Below are 13,126 nucleotides of genomic sequence, written 5' to 3' on the forward strand. Positions count from 1 at the left end.
CTCATATGACAAAGTATGCTTTTTAAAATAAATGTATTATTGCCATTATATGTTTCATCATTCTTAGCTTTTTTCTTAATTTTATTATGTTAAACTGTTCATATGTAACAGTTTGTTAATAGCTAAGTACTGTTAATTGAACTACTTATTGTTCCCTATAGATATAAAGCAGTGCAGAAAAGATTTTGCTTGCATGTAGCTTCTGGTGGTACACTGTGAGTGCACTAATTATGAAGCTCAGGTTTATAGAACCAAGATGAATTCCTGAGCTTGGAGTAAAGGTTGTAGAATCTTGCTTAGCAGACAATGTCAGGACATATCTATACTTGTATTTATATGACACAAGAAACTGAATGATGTCGGCTTCTTGAAAGGTATGTGGCTCATAAAAAGCAACCAGCAGGAAATCAGAAACAGGAAGGATGATGCTTTGTTGGAAACAATTTTTCATTCTGAGTACAATTATACTCCATGGACAAGAAAGCTACTACATCCTGTCGCTAAATATCACAACCTAGAAGCCTCTAATGAACTGATTAGCATTCATGTATCTCTTGGAAGTCAGATATATGAACAGTTGGTGCACTTTGCTATTGACAAAGCTTATAATCATAAATATTCTTTGCTGAGATTAGATTGCACTCGTTTGCTTTTCATCTTAGTTAGACATACTAGTTTTGAAGTAATTAAATTCATTCATTGAAAGTCTTTGTTTACTTTAATTAGGACTGACAAGTCAGATTTTGCATATTAAATGCATTTATACAGATCTTATTAAAATGGCAAATTGTGAGCTCCTTAGATGTTAAAAAATTGAAGAATTTGGAATCTAAAGTACACAATGAATAAAATATACTTGAAGTTTATTAACCACTTAAACTTTGTTCATGTTTTTCATTTAAATGCTTGTTAATCGAGGTACATATCGAACGTTTGGTTCATTCACCAATTCTGGAAGAATATGTGTATTTTTTAAATTGTTAACAATGTATCTTACAAGTATGTACTTAAACAATTATGATTTAATGAACTGTTAAATCAATTAATTGAATTGTTTTAAATTATTGAGATACAATTTTATTGTAATGTGAAATTTTACTAATAGCATTTGATGATAGTATATTGTATTTTTATTCTTTCAATGTATGCTCACTCTTTACCTATACGGCTTAATATTAAAAAAGTTGAATTTAGTGCATCCTTTAAAAAGCATGCACTATCATTTCAAATATCATTGACTTTTTAGTAATAATTATTACCTCCCACTTGCTAAGTCTAGTCAGAGCCTTAATTAGAGTTGACCATTTCCACAGTAACTACTTGCTTGAAAAATGTGAAACTAAATTCAATGTATATCAGTATTGTTACATGCCAACTATTGTATGTGAGGTGTATGTACTTACTAAATTTTTATCGGTGAGAAAATTAACAATATGCCAGGATTTGTGTCATGTAGTGCTTGTTCCTTTCTCATGATCTTTAAATTCTGTGATGTGTCTTATTTTAAGGAGAATAACAAATAGAACTTAGAGCATTGCACTTGAAATTCTTCTTGCATGAGCACTTGCCTTTCTATTTTCTTCCTACTCCCTCTCCTGTGTCTTTCAGAAAAACTTATTTTGCTAGACATTTATATATTTCTGTATTTATTATAACTTATGTGACAAGTTACTTGACTCCTTTCCATGTTATATTCTTTAAATTTGTTCATTGAAATCCCACTTTATTTTCACACTTTTGTGTGTGTTATTCTATATAGCAATGCTTTAGAAACTTCTGAAATCACTGGGTAGATGCTAAAGCCAGCCCAGTAAATTCATTGAGAGAAAGATTTACTTATATCTATATTCTACACTGCATAATGTACAGCATTTTTCAAATAAAGGAATTTAGTATGTTGAACTGTGGCGACTAGGAAGTAAAATAGAAGGTTGGAATGGATGAAGTGTAAACTTGTGTAATACACAGTCCAGTTGTAAGAGTGGGAAATGGGGCGATTGGGTGATTTATTTTAGCAGATTTTTCTTCTCTTGAATTAATCTTCTCCCTTTCTTCTCCTTTTTTTCTTCCGTTCTTTCTTTCTTGCCTGTCTTCCACTTAATTCCTCCTTAGCCAACTTTTAAAGCTAGCATTAAATGTGCTGCTCTTAATTCTCTTGGAGTCCCCAAATTTATAATAATCTTTTCTTTCTCTGAAGTCGTATTATACTTGCAAGGGAGTACTACCCAATGGAGGGCTCACTGCTCTTTAACGGTCAAGCCTCTGTTGTTTTAGTTAATCTGACTTTCTTAGCCAAGACTTTAACTACCTAACCTCTGTCACTCTATGTAATATCAATTTTTTTCCTACATCATACTTATACTATGTTGAAAATCTGATTCATTATTTATTATCTGTCTCCATACTCTAAAATGTTTCATGACAGCAGGGACTTTGCCTGACTTGTTAGCTACTGTTTTTCCTGGTGCCTAGAATACAGTGGAACTCAGTGAACACTTACTGAATGGCTTGCTGGATCCTGTGTACTTAAGAAAGTCTATGAAATATATTAGACACATAGGACTGAATGATGCTGATCCTTGTAAAGTGTGTTAATGGAAGTTGTGGGCATCCTCGGTGACAGAACCCTAATAATGTCAGTATGACCTAAGAATAAATGCAGGATATGTTTGTGGTAGGTGGTTTGGTGATGAGCAGTACTGGCAGACTAGGAGAAAAATTCCAAGTCTTAGTTGGCCAACACTTAATGCTTGTGTTTCAGTGCATGTAAACACAGATTTGGTTGTTGTATCTGCCTCTCAAATAGGAGGATGACAGTGATTCTAGTAGAAATTCATGAGAATTTGGCCTCAATGTTGGTAAAGGAAAACAAAATAGATTTCTCAAAACATCAAGTAATTGGGCTTACATTAATATTTTATAATGAATTTTATGAAATGTTTATTTTGTTGAGTATCCCACATATTTTTCCAAAGCTCTTGACAAATCCAGAAGTTGGAATTTAACAGTTTGCACAAGGACAGCTAACTACATTTGCGTTTTCTTTTTGATGATGATGATGATGATGATGATGATGATGAAGAATTAGAATTCTGTCATATGCTAGTCTACATTTACTCCTTACCTGGCAGTAGTGCTGTCTCTTTTTTCCTTGGTCTTTCATTGTTTTTCTCAAAGTAAAGGGCCTGCGTCAGTTTCCTTATTTATCCCCTACGGATGAAAGTTCTGGCCAGAATAACCATATATTTTTGAAATTGTGGGCCAAAAAAAATTGTAGACATAAAAATCCCATTTTTAGCTTCTTTCTGTTGGCCTGCCTGAATACTGTTTTTTATTTGTTTTACATTTTGCTAATGGCTAGTCAAAGTTAATAAAAGGACTTCTGCAAATTTAGCTATGTTCCATTTCTTTAAATGTCCCGATTTAAAGGAGCCATGGGCAATTATGAGTGATGCTCTCTCTAGAAGAATCATTTTTTCTGGATGTGGTATAGTCATATTATATCTGACTGCATTAGCAATTTGCCACACAAGAAAGAAAATTTCACTTTTTATTTAGAAAATGTTTTCTAATATCAGTGACTGTCACATTCACATTAAATTCATCTTCTTAATTTCAGTGTGTTTTGAACTGTATTGTCATGAGTGAGAGAAGAACATTTCTATATGTGTGTGCCTATGTATGTAATAATAATTTTTAATAATCTAATGCATAAAGGAAATTATAGACCAGTTTTGTAAGAGAAGTTAGAACACTAATTTGCTTACATAATGGAAGAAGTTTTCAGTTTAACTCTTAAAATTGTATTTTGTTTGCTTTTAGGACCTTAAAGTTTAAAATAAATGAGGGATAATAATAACAAGTATTTTTGTGTGCTACTAAATGCCCACGTTTCTGAGAACTTTGCATGTGTTAACTCATTGAGTCCTCTCAGTAGCCCTGTCAGTTGGTGATATTATTATTCCCATTTTACAGATGAGGAAATTGAAGCACAGAGACATGAAGGCACTTGCCCACAGGCACACTACTACTAAGTATAGGAGCTAGAAATTGATCCCAAGTTGTCCAATTTAACTGTTGTGCTTAATGCTTGTACTGTTGATTTCAGTATCATTGCAATTACTCAGCTGCCAACTACTGAACTATAATTTTAAATCATATTGTATGACCTGCATATTATATATTATTATGGTAAGTTGGAAGAAAAAATTTTTAAATATGTTAAAGAGAAATATTAAATACATAAATCTTTTCTAATGATTTCCCAAAGTTAATTGACAATTGAATTTAAGATTTTGTTGCTGTGCAGTACAGACTGACTTTAAGAATGGTAAACTATTAGAAGTAATTTTAGAATTTTGGAAATGTAATAATGGTGGCTATTAGACTAAAGCATTGGATTTACAGAGTTCTCACCCCCCAAAGCATTACTTTGTAAATTTCAGAACACCTTAACTATAGTATACAGATTTGTTATCAGTGCAAAAGAACAATATGAGACAGTTTCGAAGTTACACGAAAACATGGAAAAGTTATACCAGAGTATAATGGGATACTATGCCATTGATGTGAAGAAGGTGTCCGTGGAAGACTTTCTTACTGACCTGAATAACTTCAGAACCACATTCATGGTATGGTAAAAAAAAAATTGTTTTTTAAAAAGTTTTTTTATTTATACTGTCTTATCTATTATCTCATTATGTCGTTCTACTCTTGTTGCTGTAGGAAAACCTATCTTTTCTGATTTTGAAAGTCAGCTATAAAATTTCAGATTTAAAAATCTATTGAAAAATGTAGTTTGTTCTCCTTTTGACCGTTCCAACATTAAGCTGTAATCAGACATTTTGATTGAAAAAGTGACAAATTCTGAAGTTCTTCATAAAGACTCCCTTGCTGACTGATTACAGAACAATTCTATAATAAGTTCTTGGCTATGAATTTGTTTCTTTATACTTAAGATCAATTTGTATTTTTGTGATATAATTTTACCAAATTCCATGCAGCTTTTATAAAGCTATTTTTTCCTTTTCTTAATGCATTGTACAATAAGCTACACGCAATTTGCCTTTGAATAGGTTTTACATTTGTAGGGCTTCCTTTCGATACTTTAATAGGGAGGTCAGGCCTTTGATGTGGAATCCTTTCATTTAGGCATTAAAAATATCTTTTCAAAAATATTAGCTGATTAGATGGGGGAAAGAAAAGAACTACACATATATTAAAGTGAGGAGGCATTGTTGCCTCCCTAGGGAAACTGGTGATATATTTCTACAGTGAAAAATGGTTATTCTTAATAGATGGGTAAGTCATTTCTGTATTTTAGCAATTGTTTGTGGCGATTAAAAAGTTTTGAGGTGTGAAGAAAAAGAAGGTTGAATTTAAAGAACTGGTTCTTTTTAATCTCAGGAAAACTTTATTGCTGAGGTTGTTGGACTTGGTTATAATTATTTAGTTAGGATTAGATAACCTTTTAATAAAAACAGTATGTTAAAGGAAAACTAGTTTACAAGAAATACACACTTGGTCACAGTTCTAATTTATTTTCTCCACAAATTCAAAGCAGTCTGTAAATTATTTTTCACTGTCAGAATTGAATTTGGTTAATAAATATATTTATGATATACCTGTATGTGTCATATACTTTGCAATATATTATTTTAAATTTTGCAATGTTTTGTGAAGCAATATGGCTTAGTGGAACTAGTAAAGACTTTGCTGTCTGAGAGAGCTAGATTTGAATTTTATATGAGTTATGTGTCTATGAAGACTTATTTAACCTTGACCCTCAGTTTCCACATTTGTTTTAAAAAAGGTATGTGAATTCCTTCCCCATGAAAATGTTTTAAGTATTAAATGAGATAATATATATTTAATGTTTATCATAGGTCCTGGCACATGGTAGTTGCTCAATAAATTATGCAGTAAACGGTTAATTCAGCAGGCTTGGGGTGCTCAAAACCTTCGTATTCCAGAGAACACTGGCCCCTGACTGGCTACTAAGAGACCTAGAAATATCCTACCTGATAAGGACATTTTATATACCTGGGGTCTTGGGCCAACCTATATGGATATGCTAACAATGTGATTTATGGTGAACACCTGTTTTGTTTACCTGGGGCCCTGGGCCACACTGTCTCCATTTGACCTCTTACTGAGCTGGAGATAGAATAGCTGAGATTAGTCTTCCAGGCAGTCTGTGCTTAAGTGACTGACTCTCAATAAAATCCTTGACACCAAGACTCACAGAAGCTTCCCAAGTTTGCAATACTTTGTACATGTTGTCACATATTGTTTTGGGGAAGATGAAGCACTGTCTGTTGGACTCCACTGAGAGAGGCCATGGGAAACTTGGACCTGGTTTCTCCTGAAGTCTGCCCTTTGCACATTTTTTCTTTTAATAGTGTTTGTAATAAACCATCACAGTTAATATAATGGCTTTTCTGAGTTCTGTGAGCCTTTCCAGCAAATTATCAAACATGAGGCTGTCTTGGGGACCTCTGACACAATTGTGCATCAAGTATAAAATGGATATATGAAGTAATAATATCCTTCTGAGTATTTTCTATAAGCCAGGTGTTCTTCTAAATGCCTTACATATAGTATGTCAGACAAGCCACACAGTTCTTCTATGGCAGATAAAGGAGCTGAGGCACAGAGATGGAACATATCCAGCTCAGTGTTATACTGCTATAAAATGGTCGAACTAGAATTTAAACCCATAAAATCTTCTTTAAAGGATTAAGGGCCCTAACTCTTAAACATTATGTCACGCTGCCTCTTGTATTCTACAGTTTATGTTCCATTTCACAAATTATAACACTGACGTTTGGAGGGTTTCCTAATGAGATCAATGCCGTATTGATTCTAAGAGATCCAGTTGGGATTTGAATCCAGATCCCAACTTTGTAAAGTATACATATTTTAGATCAATTGTTCCAAAAAAATGACCACTTTTTCTTTTTTTCTATTGGGAGAGGGGTTAGGTTTCAAGCTAGTCCGGTTTGACACAGCAATAGCAGTCATGCTTTTAATAGATGTTCTTAGATCTAAAAGGATTAGAGGATTTTGGCATTCTATGAGTAACTTGGCATTTCATGTGGGCAAGTAGTGGGCAGAGAGAGAAAATGTTTGAATGGGAAAATGGTTCCAAAAAGTGGGTAACAGAGTGACAGCTATACTTTGTTTCAGAGTTTTTATGGGTCCTAGAAGTCACTACTTCCACACACATTCATGCGTACACTGCACTAAATTAAAATTGTTAACATTAGATTTAATAAAAAATTATTAAATCTAAACAATAGTATATAGAAGAAATTTTATTTAGGAGATAAATAAGCATGAAGGCTGGAAGGGAAGTGATTGTAACAAGGTGGTGAGATTTTATACAGGTACTTCATTCTCTTCTAGTTTTCTTTCTTTTTTGGGGATAAATATGATTATACTGCTTAAATTTTAAACAAAATATATCTCTTTGAAGTCTGGAGTGGTAATATTGGCAAAAACTCCTGACAAATAAATGTCTCATTTTGTCAGAGTCTTCTGAGCTCTTGGGTTGCTCTTTAATTCTGTATTATTCAACTTTGAAAACCAGGTTAATATGAGTAAGTCAGTATGGAAATATTAGATCTGTAGCTAAAGAAAGATGTAGAGTTTTATTTGTTGAAGATCTTGTTCTGGAAATCCACAATCATAGGCAAAAATTTTCTTCTTAAAAGGAATGTTAAAATGTTTCCATTGTTTATCCTTTGGCATTTAGGTATACTTCTGGTCATGAATGAGCAGGTTTTATTTTAAGGTGAAGGCTAATTTTTGTATTACATATCGGGGGTTGGAACCACTGTCTTCACTCCATACCTACTCCCCATATTGGCAGTTTTCCATGGAATGTTTTCTCTCAAGTTCAGGCCACTGTACTTAAGTGTTTCCTATGCTTGGAGCACTTTCTCCATACTCTGCCTAGCTAAATTATCATACTTATCCCTCTAATCTCTGCTCAGACATTTCTTCCTTTAGTAAGATCTGTGTCTGCCATATTTATCTTTGTATCTCTAGTGCAATTCATGGTATATAATAGATAAATTTGTTGAGTAACAGATGATCAATGGGTGATTTAATAGCTAACATATATAGAGCTAACCATGCATCTGAAGCTATATTTACTCATTTAATCCTTATGGTAGCAAACAGATGTAGTATGTGTACTGTTATTATTCCCATTTTTCAGATGAGAATACAGGTATAGAGAGATCCTGACTTGTCCATCATTACATAGCTGGCAAGGAGCTAAGATACTTCCCCAGGCTGTCTGACTCCAGCGTCTATACTGTACATGGCTGACCTGTGTTAACATCTATAAAATGCATAACTGCTATTGCTGTGTCAAACAGAACTAGCTTGAAACCTAACCCCTCTCCCAATAGCAAAAAAAAAGAAAAAGTGGCCATTTTTTGGAACAATCATTTGGTTTGTGAATAATTGATCTAAAGTATGTATAATTTAAGATTGTCTTGGGATTTAAACTTAAGCAGTTAAAGGCTGGGTTTAAAAGCTTTCTGCTATACATTTGACTAACTCATACAGTCTCTCCTCAGTGTTTCTGGGATCTCATGACTAATTTGTATAGATACAGCCCTTCGGGTTCATTTTTTTCTTTGCTCTATGAGAGCCTTGTTACAATAGCTAAAGAAGGAACATCTGTTCCAGACTGCTGCCTCAAGCCATGTAGACCAAGGGGGAAAAGTTTCAAAATCGTGTAGCTTCTCTGAGGAACAGCTGTTTATTTTGACAGCAGTTTCAGTCAATCCTTTTCTACTTAAGAATTCTCAACTGGGAATTAATTTGTTTAAACAGTCTACTATAGATAATAGGAGTGGTTCTATTTCGAACTACTGATCAATTTCCCAAGAAATAGGGAGTAATTTTGCATTGTAATTTTGTTTAGCTTTATTTTTGTTACCATGATCAACAGAACAAAACCAAAACAACTACCATGGTTTGAGTAGTTGCTTCTTACTAGATCCAGTGTCTAGTGCTTTGCATGAAGCGTCTCACCTCATCTTTACAGTGTTTTTGAAGTCCAGAATGTGACAGGTGAGAGAACTGCAGGGTGGAGAAGCTCCATGTCTTTGCAGAGAAGCTTCAGACTTGGTAGGGCTAAGACTGAAGGGAAGCCTGCCTGCCTCCAAGGCCTGTTCTTTAACAGCTTCAGGTACATTGTTGCTCAGAGAGTTTGCAAGAAAAGCCAAGGTTGTAATTTTTAAGAGTGTTTTTGATAACTTACTAGACAGAATCAGCACAGGGGCATACTTTATTTTCATACTCCTAGGGTATAATAATTGTCTATTTATATTGATGGGTTCATGATAGAAGAATGTTTTCAGATCTGCTTCTATTTCAAAGCATGAAATGTGTTCTCTTAAAATTAGAAGACTATTAATGTAAAGCCAGGTTGCTGGGATGAAGGATAAGGTGAAGGGTAGAGGGTCAGCATCTTTCCGTAATAGATTTTTATTTACTGTAAGACTTGAGTGAAGATAAAAGTTCAGATTGGAGGTACTAGGTGAAAATATCTGACCTCATACTATATGCTGAGTAAATCGGTAGTGTGTCAGGCATCAAGCTTTATACCAAGTGAAGTTCATACCTTTATTCATGTATTGTTGTATAGCAATAATCATTGTTTTCTATTTGTGACTGGTTTTAGATTCATTACATGCTATTAACCAATCTATTTGTTATTAGCAAATGATATCATGCTTCTACAGGATGAATTGAGCTCATGGAATTTTTGTTGAATCTTGTGAGCAACCTCATCCTCCTTAATCTGTCCAACAGCTGTAGCATGTTCATGTTTGTCCTTGGAGTTTAAACCTAATTTTTCTGCCTTTCATTGGTCACTGTGGCTTTGAAGCATAATGTATGTACTGTTTCCACTTTCCATTCATATTAGAGGATTTTGATCTAATTGCTTTTTCTTACATACCCCAAACTACATGGTCTCTTCCTTAATGCTCTGTTATCCGGGTGATGCTTCTCCTAATTAGTACGAGTGGAAGCCTGTACTAATTAAACCATAGCCCAACTTTGCTGAAAGTTCTTTTACTATTTCTTTATCCAAAATTATTAGCATGGCACAACGCTCTTAGCTACTTAAGCAAATTTCATCTGACATCTTATTTGTTTTGCTTAACATCTCATCTTAAAGAAATTCTTCCTAATGCTTTCATCCTCTTCACACCCCTTTGTTACAGATCTCCTTACAGGTAACCTATTTCAAAAGAATTTTTCTACCAAATTATACTTCTTAAAAATGTGTCGTTTTTCTGCTTTAGTAAGACATATGTAGCTATTATGTGGACTCTCTTGAGTTTGCAGTATCACCTATTCTCATATAGAATACTTTTTTTTTTTTTTATTTCTGTGGCTTATTTTTGAGCACATGAACATTTCCTGTTGGGATTTTAAAGTAAAAGGCCACTACATTCCTTTCTTAATCATAGTTTCTAAGACCTTGAATATCTGGAAACCCCACTTTGAGTTTAGGATTTAGAGGGCAACAAAAAAAAAATCCCTGCCTTAAAAAAGATTATTTCTGCATACAAAAAATGGAGAAGCATTATATTGGTATTATCTTTTTTTGTATATGGGTATAGACATATGTGCCAAACTTTGTAGTTTTTATTTTCTAGTTCATAAAATCCAGTCTCTTTCTCCCATAACTTAATTTCCTATATATAACTCCCATCTGAATTGCCTGTGATGACAATCAAAGAGAGACATGGTTAGTCCTGTTTTCTTCAAATCTTGCATGATTGATGAAACCTGCCTATGATAGGCCTCAGCCAATTCATTTGTTATTAATAGTGGTGTTTTGCTGTTTGCCATTCTAGTGGGAATACAACAGTGGTTGAGATGCAAGTCCTGGCATCAGAGCACCTTGGAGTTGAGTCCCATCTCTGTAGATTATTAGTGATATGAGTATAGGCAAATTACTTAACCTTACTGAGCCTCAGTTTTCTGATAATAACAGCATGCATCTCTTAGGGATATTACTTTTTGAAGATCAAATCACATAACATACATATACCTTCAAAACAAGTTAGCCATGTACAAATAATAGAAGTCTAGTAATTTTACATTTTCAATCTCATTATAACAGGATCGATACTGTATTTTATCCTTTTTTATTTTTATGCTCCCATATAGAATACTGTGAAATAAATAGCTACCTATTTTGCATGTATAGTTCTGGCTTTAGAGTATTTCTACAGTTTTGTTAAAGTTATGTTTCATTTAGGTAAAGATTTGTCATTCATGCTGTTTGCTGACTTTAAGTCAATTTTTGGTTTATAAAATTGAAATCTATCTTGTGAACAAATATAAAATCAATTATAACTCAGTTAATCTTGCTGCATCTGTTGATCAAATATAATTTATTATTCTACTGAATTCTCAGACTAAAGTAGTGAAGTGCCAAACAAAAATGAAATCATCCAGTCAGAGGATATTTTTAGTGTAAAATTGTTTTTGATAAGGAGGACAGCCAGAACAAAACTCATTTTGCCAAATCATTTAGATTACACAAATTTGATCCTTGTCAACTCTAAATGCCGTTTGTGCTGACTACTATGTGGACCAACTAGATCATCAAAAGGAATGTCAAAGCACTAAGCATTTCCTGTGTGCTCCTAAATCTTGTAGATTGACTCATTATATGTGTTAGAGGAAGGAAAATCATGTACAAGTCCTGTGGTTGAGTGTTGAGCCAGCTTGTGCAATTATAATAGGAAGCATCTTCTATCCTTGCTTAATTTGGTGGGTTTACAACTTGAAAATTGTATTTGGAGTCTTTTCACATAAGACTTATGTCTTCATTAGCACCTTTGTTATTCTGAGATCAAACTTGGAGCTATAATGCTCCAAACCTAGAACAAAATAAATATGCTAACTATAAGACTGTTTTTCTTATTATCCTTTAGTATCTGTTTATTAAGGAATTTGATCAATTTCCGGTGCTGAATATTTTGAGTTTGCAACTTTGAAAAATAATTTAATTCTGATAGGTTCTCCTAATCTTTAAGTTCTTCACAATAAAAACAGACCTTACTAATTGGCTTACTTTTCTTTCTTTCTTGGTAAGATTTATTCTTACTATGCATTGCTAAATGGGATAATAAGTGGATTTGACTGCCAGGTTCTGTATGAGTAAATGACTGCTAATTTTTATTTCTTTTCCACGTTTTAAGTATTTTGTTTGTCCCCTGAAATAATATAGCAAAAGGTAATGCCTAGATTATTCTAATACGGTAGTGAGATAAAAATAGATTGATAGTGTAGGGAAAAGAAATCAACTTAATAACTAATACATAATAATAAGATATATTAACTTGTGTAATTAAAAAGGTGACATTAACCGAGAATACCACAAACAAAAATGAATAAAATGGTATGTTCTTTGTACATCAGATGCAGTGGCCTTTTCTAGATTATTCTCATACACCCTCACATAGAGACAAGAGGAGAGGGAGAGATAGAGAGGAGATACATGTTAACTTAAGGCTATTTTTTATGTTACATTTTAAACGTAATTAGGTTTATGTGGCCGGGCGTGGTGGCTCATGCCTGTAATCCCAGCACTTTGGGAGGCCAAGTGCGTGGATCATGAGGTCAGGAGATAGAGACCATCCTGGACAACATGGTGAAACCCCGTCTCTACCAAAACACACAAAAAAATTTGCCAGGCATGGTGATGTGCTCCTGTAATCCCAGCTACTCGGTAGGCTGAGGCAGGGGAATCACTTGAACCCAGGAGGCAGAGATTTCAGTGAGCCGAGATTGCACCACTGCACTCTAGCCTGGCGACAGTGCGAGACTTTGTCTCAAAAAAAATAAAATAAATAAATAGATAAATAAATTAGGTTCATATGAGACTAGTGGGACTTTAGTTGGATGTTTGCCTTGAATTAGCAGCAACTCAAAAAACTGCTGCCTTATCAGCAAGCCTACCTTTAAGCACACTATGGCTGCCATCTTGTGCATAGCTAGCTGTGCTTGTATTTAGCCTCGTAATTGGGAGATAGAAATAATATTTTTATTGTATAGTACTTCCGAACAAAAGGGAACAGAA

At 33.9% G+C, this 13,126-nt stretch overlaps 1 protein-coding gene across 2 annotated transcripts in view; it reads left to right on the forward strand.

Annotated features, from left to right (window-relative positions):
- The window catches only part of DIAPH3 (diaphanous related formin 3), a 512,593-nt gene that overhangs the window by 340,486 nt on the left and 158,981 nt on the right, over positions 1–13,126 (forward strand). For both annotated transcript variants that reach the window (XM_033177601.1, XM_033177602.1), the window contains one exon: positions 4,467–4,631. In XM_033177601.1, coding sequence (XP_033033492.1) covers positions 4,467–4,631 — 165 coding nt within the window. The remainder of the gene's footprint in view (positions 1–4,466; positions 4,632–13,126) is intronic.

This window comes from Trachypithecus francoisi, unplaced genomic scaffold (genome assembly GCF_009764315.1).
Source record: "Trachypithecus francoisi isolate TF-2019V2 unplaced genomic scaffold, Tfra_2.0 Lachesis_group18, whole genome shotgun sequence".
In the NCBI taxonomy this organism is placed as follows: Eukaryota; Metazoa; Chordata; class Mammalia; order Primates; family Cercopithecidae; genus Trachypithecus; species Trachypithecus francoisi.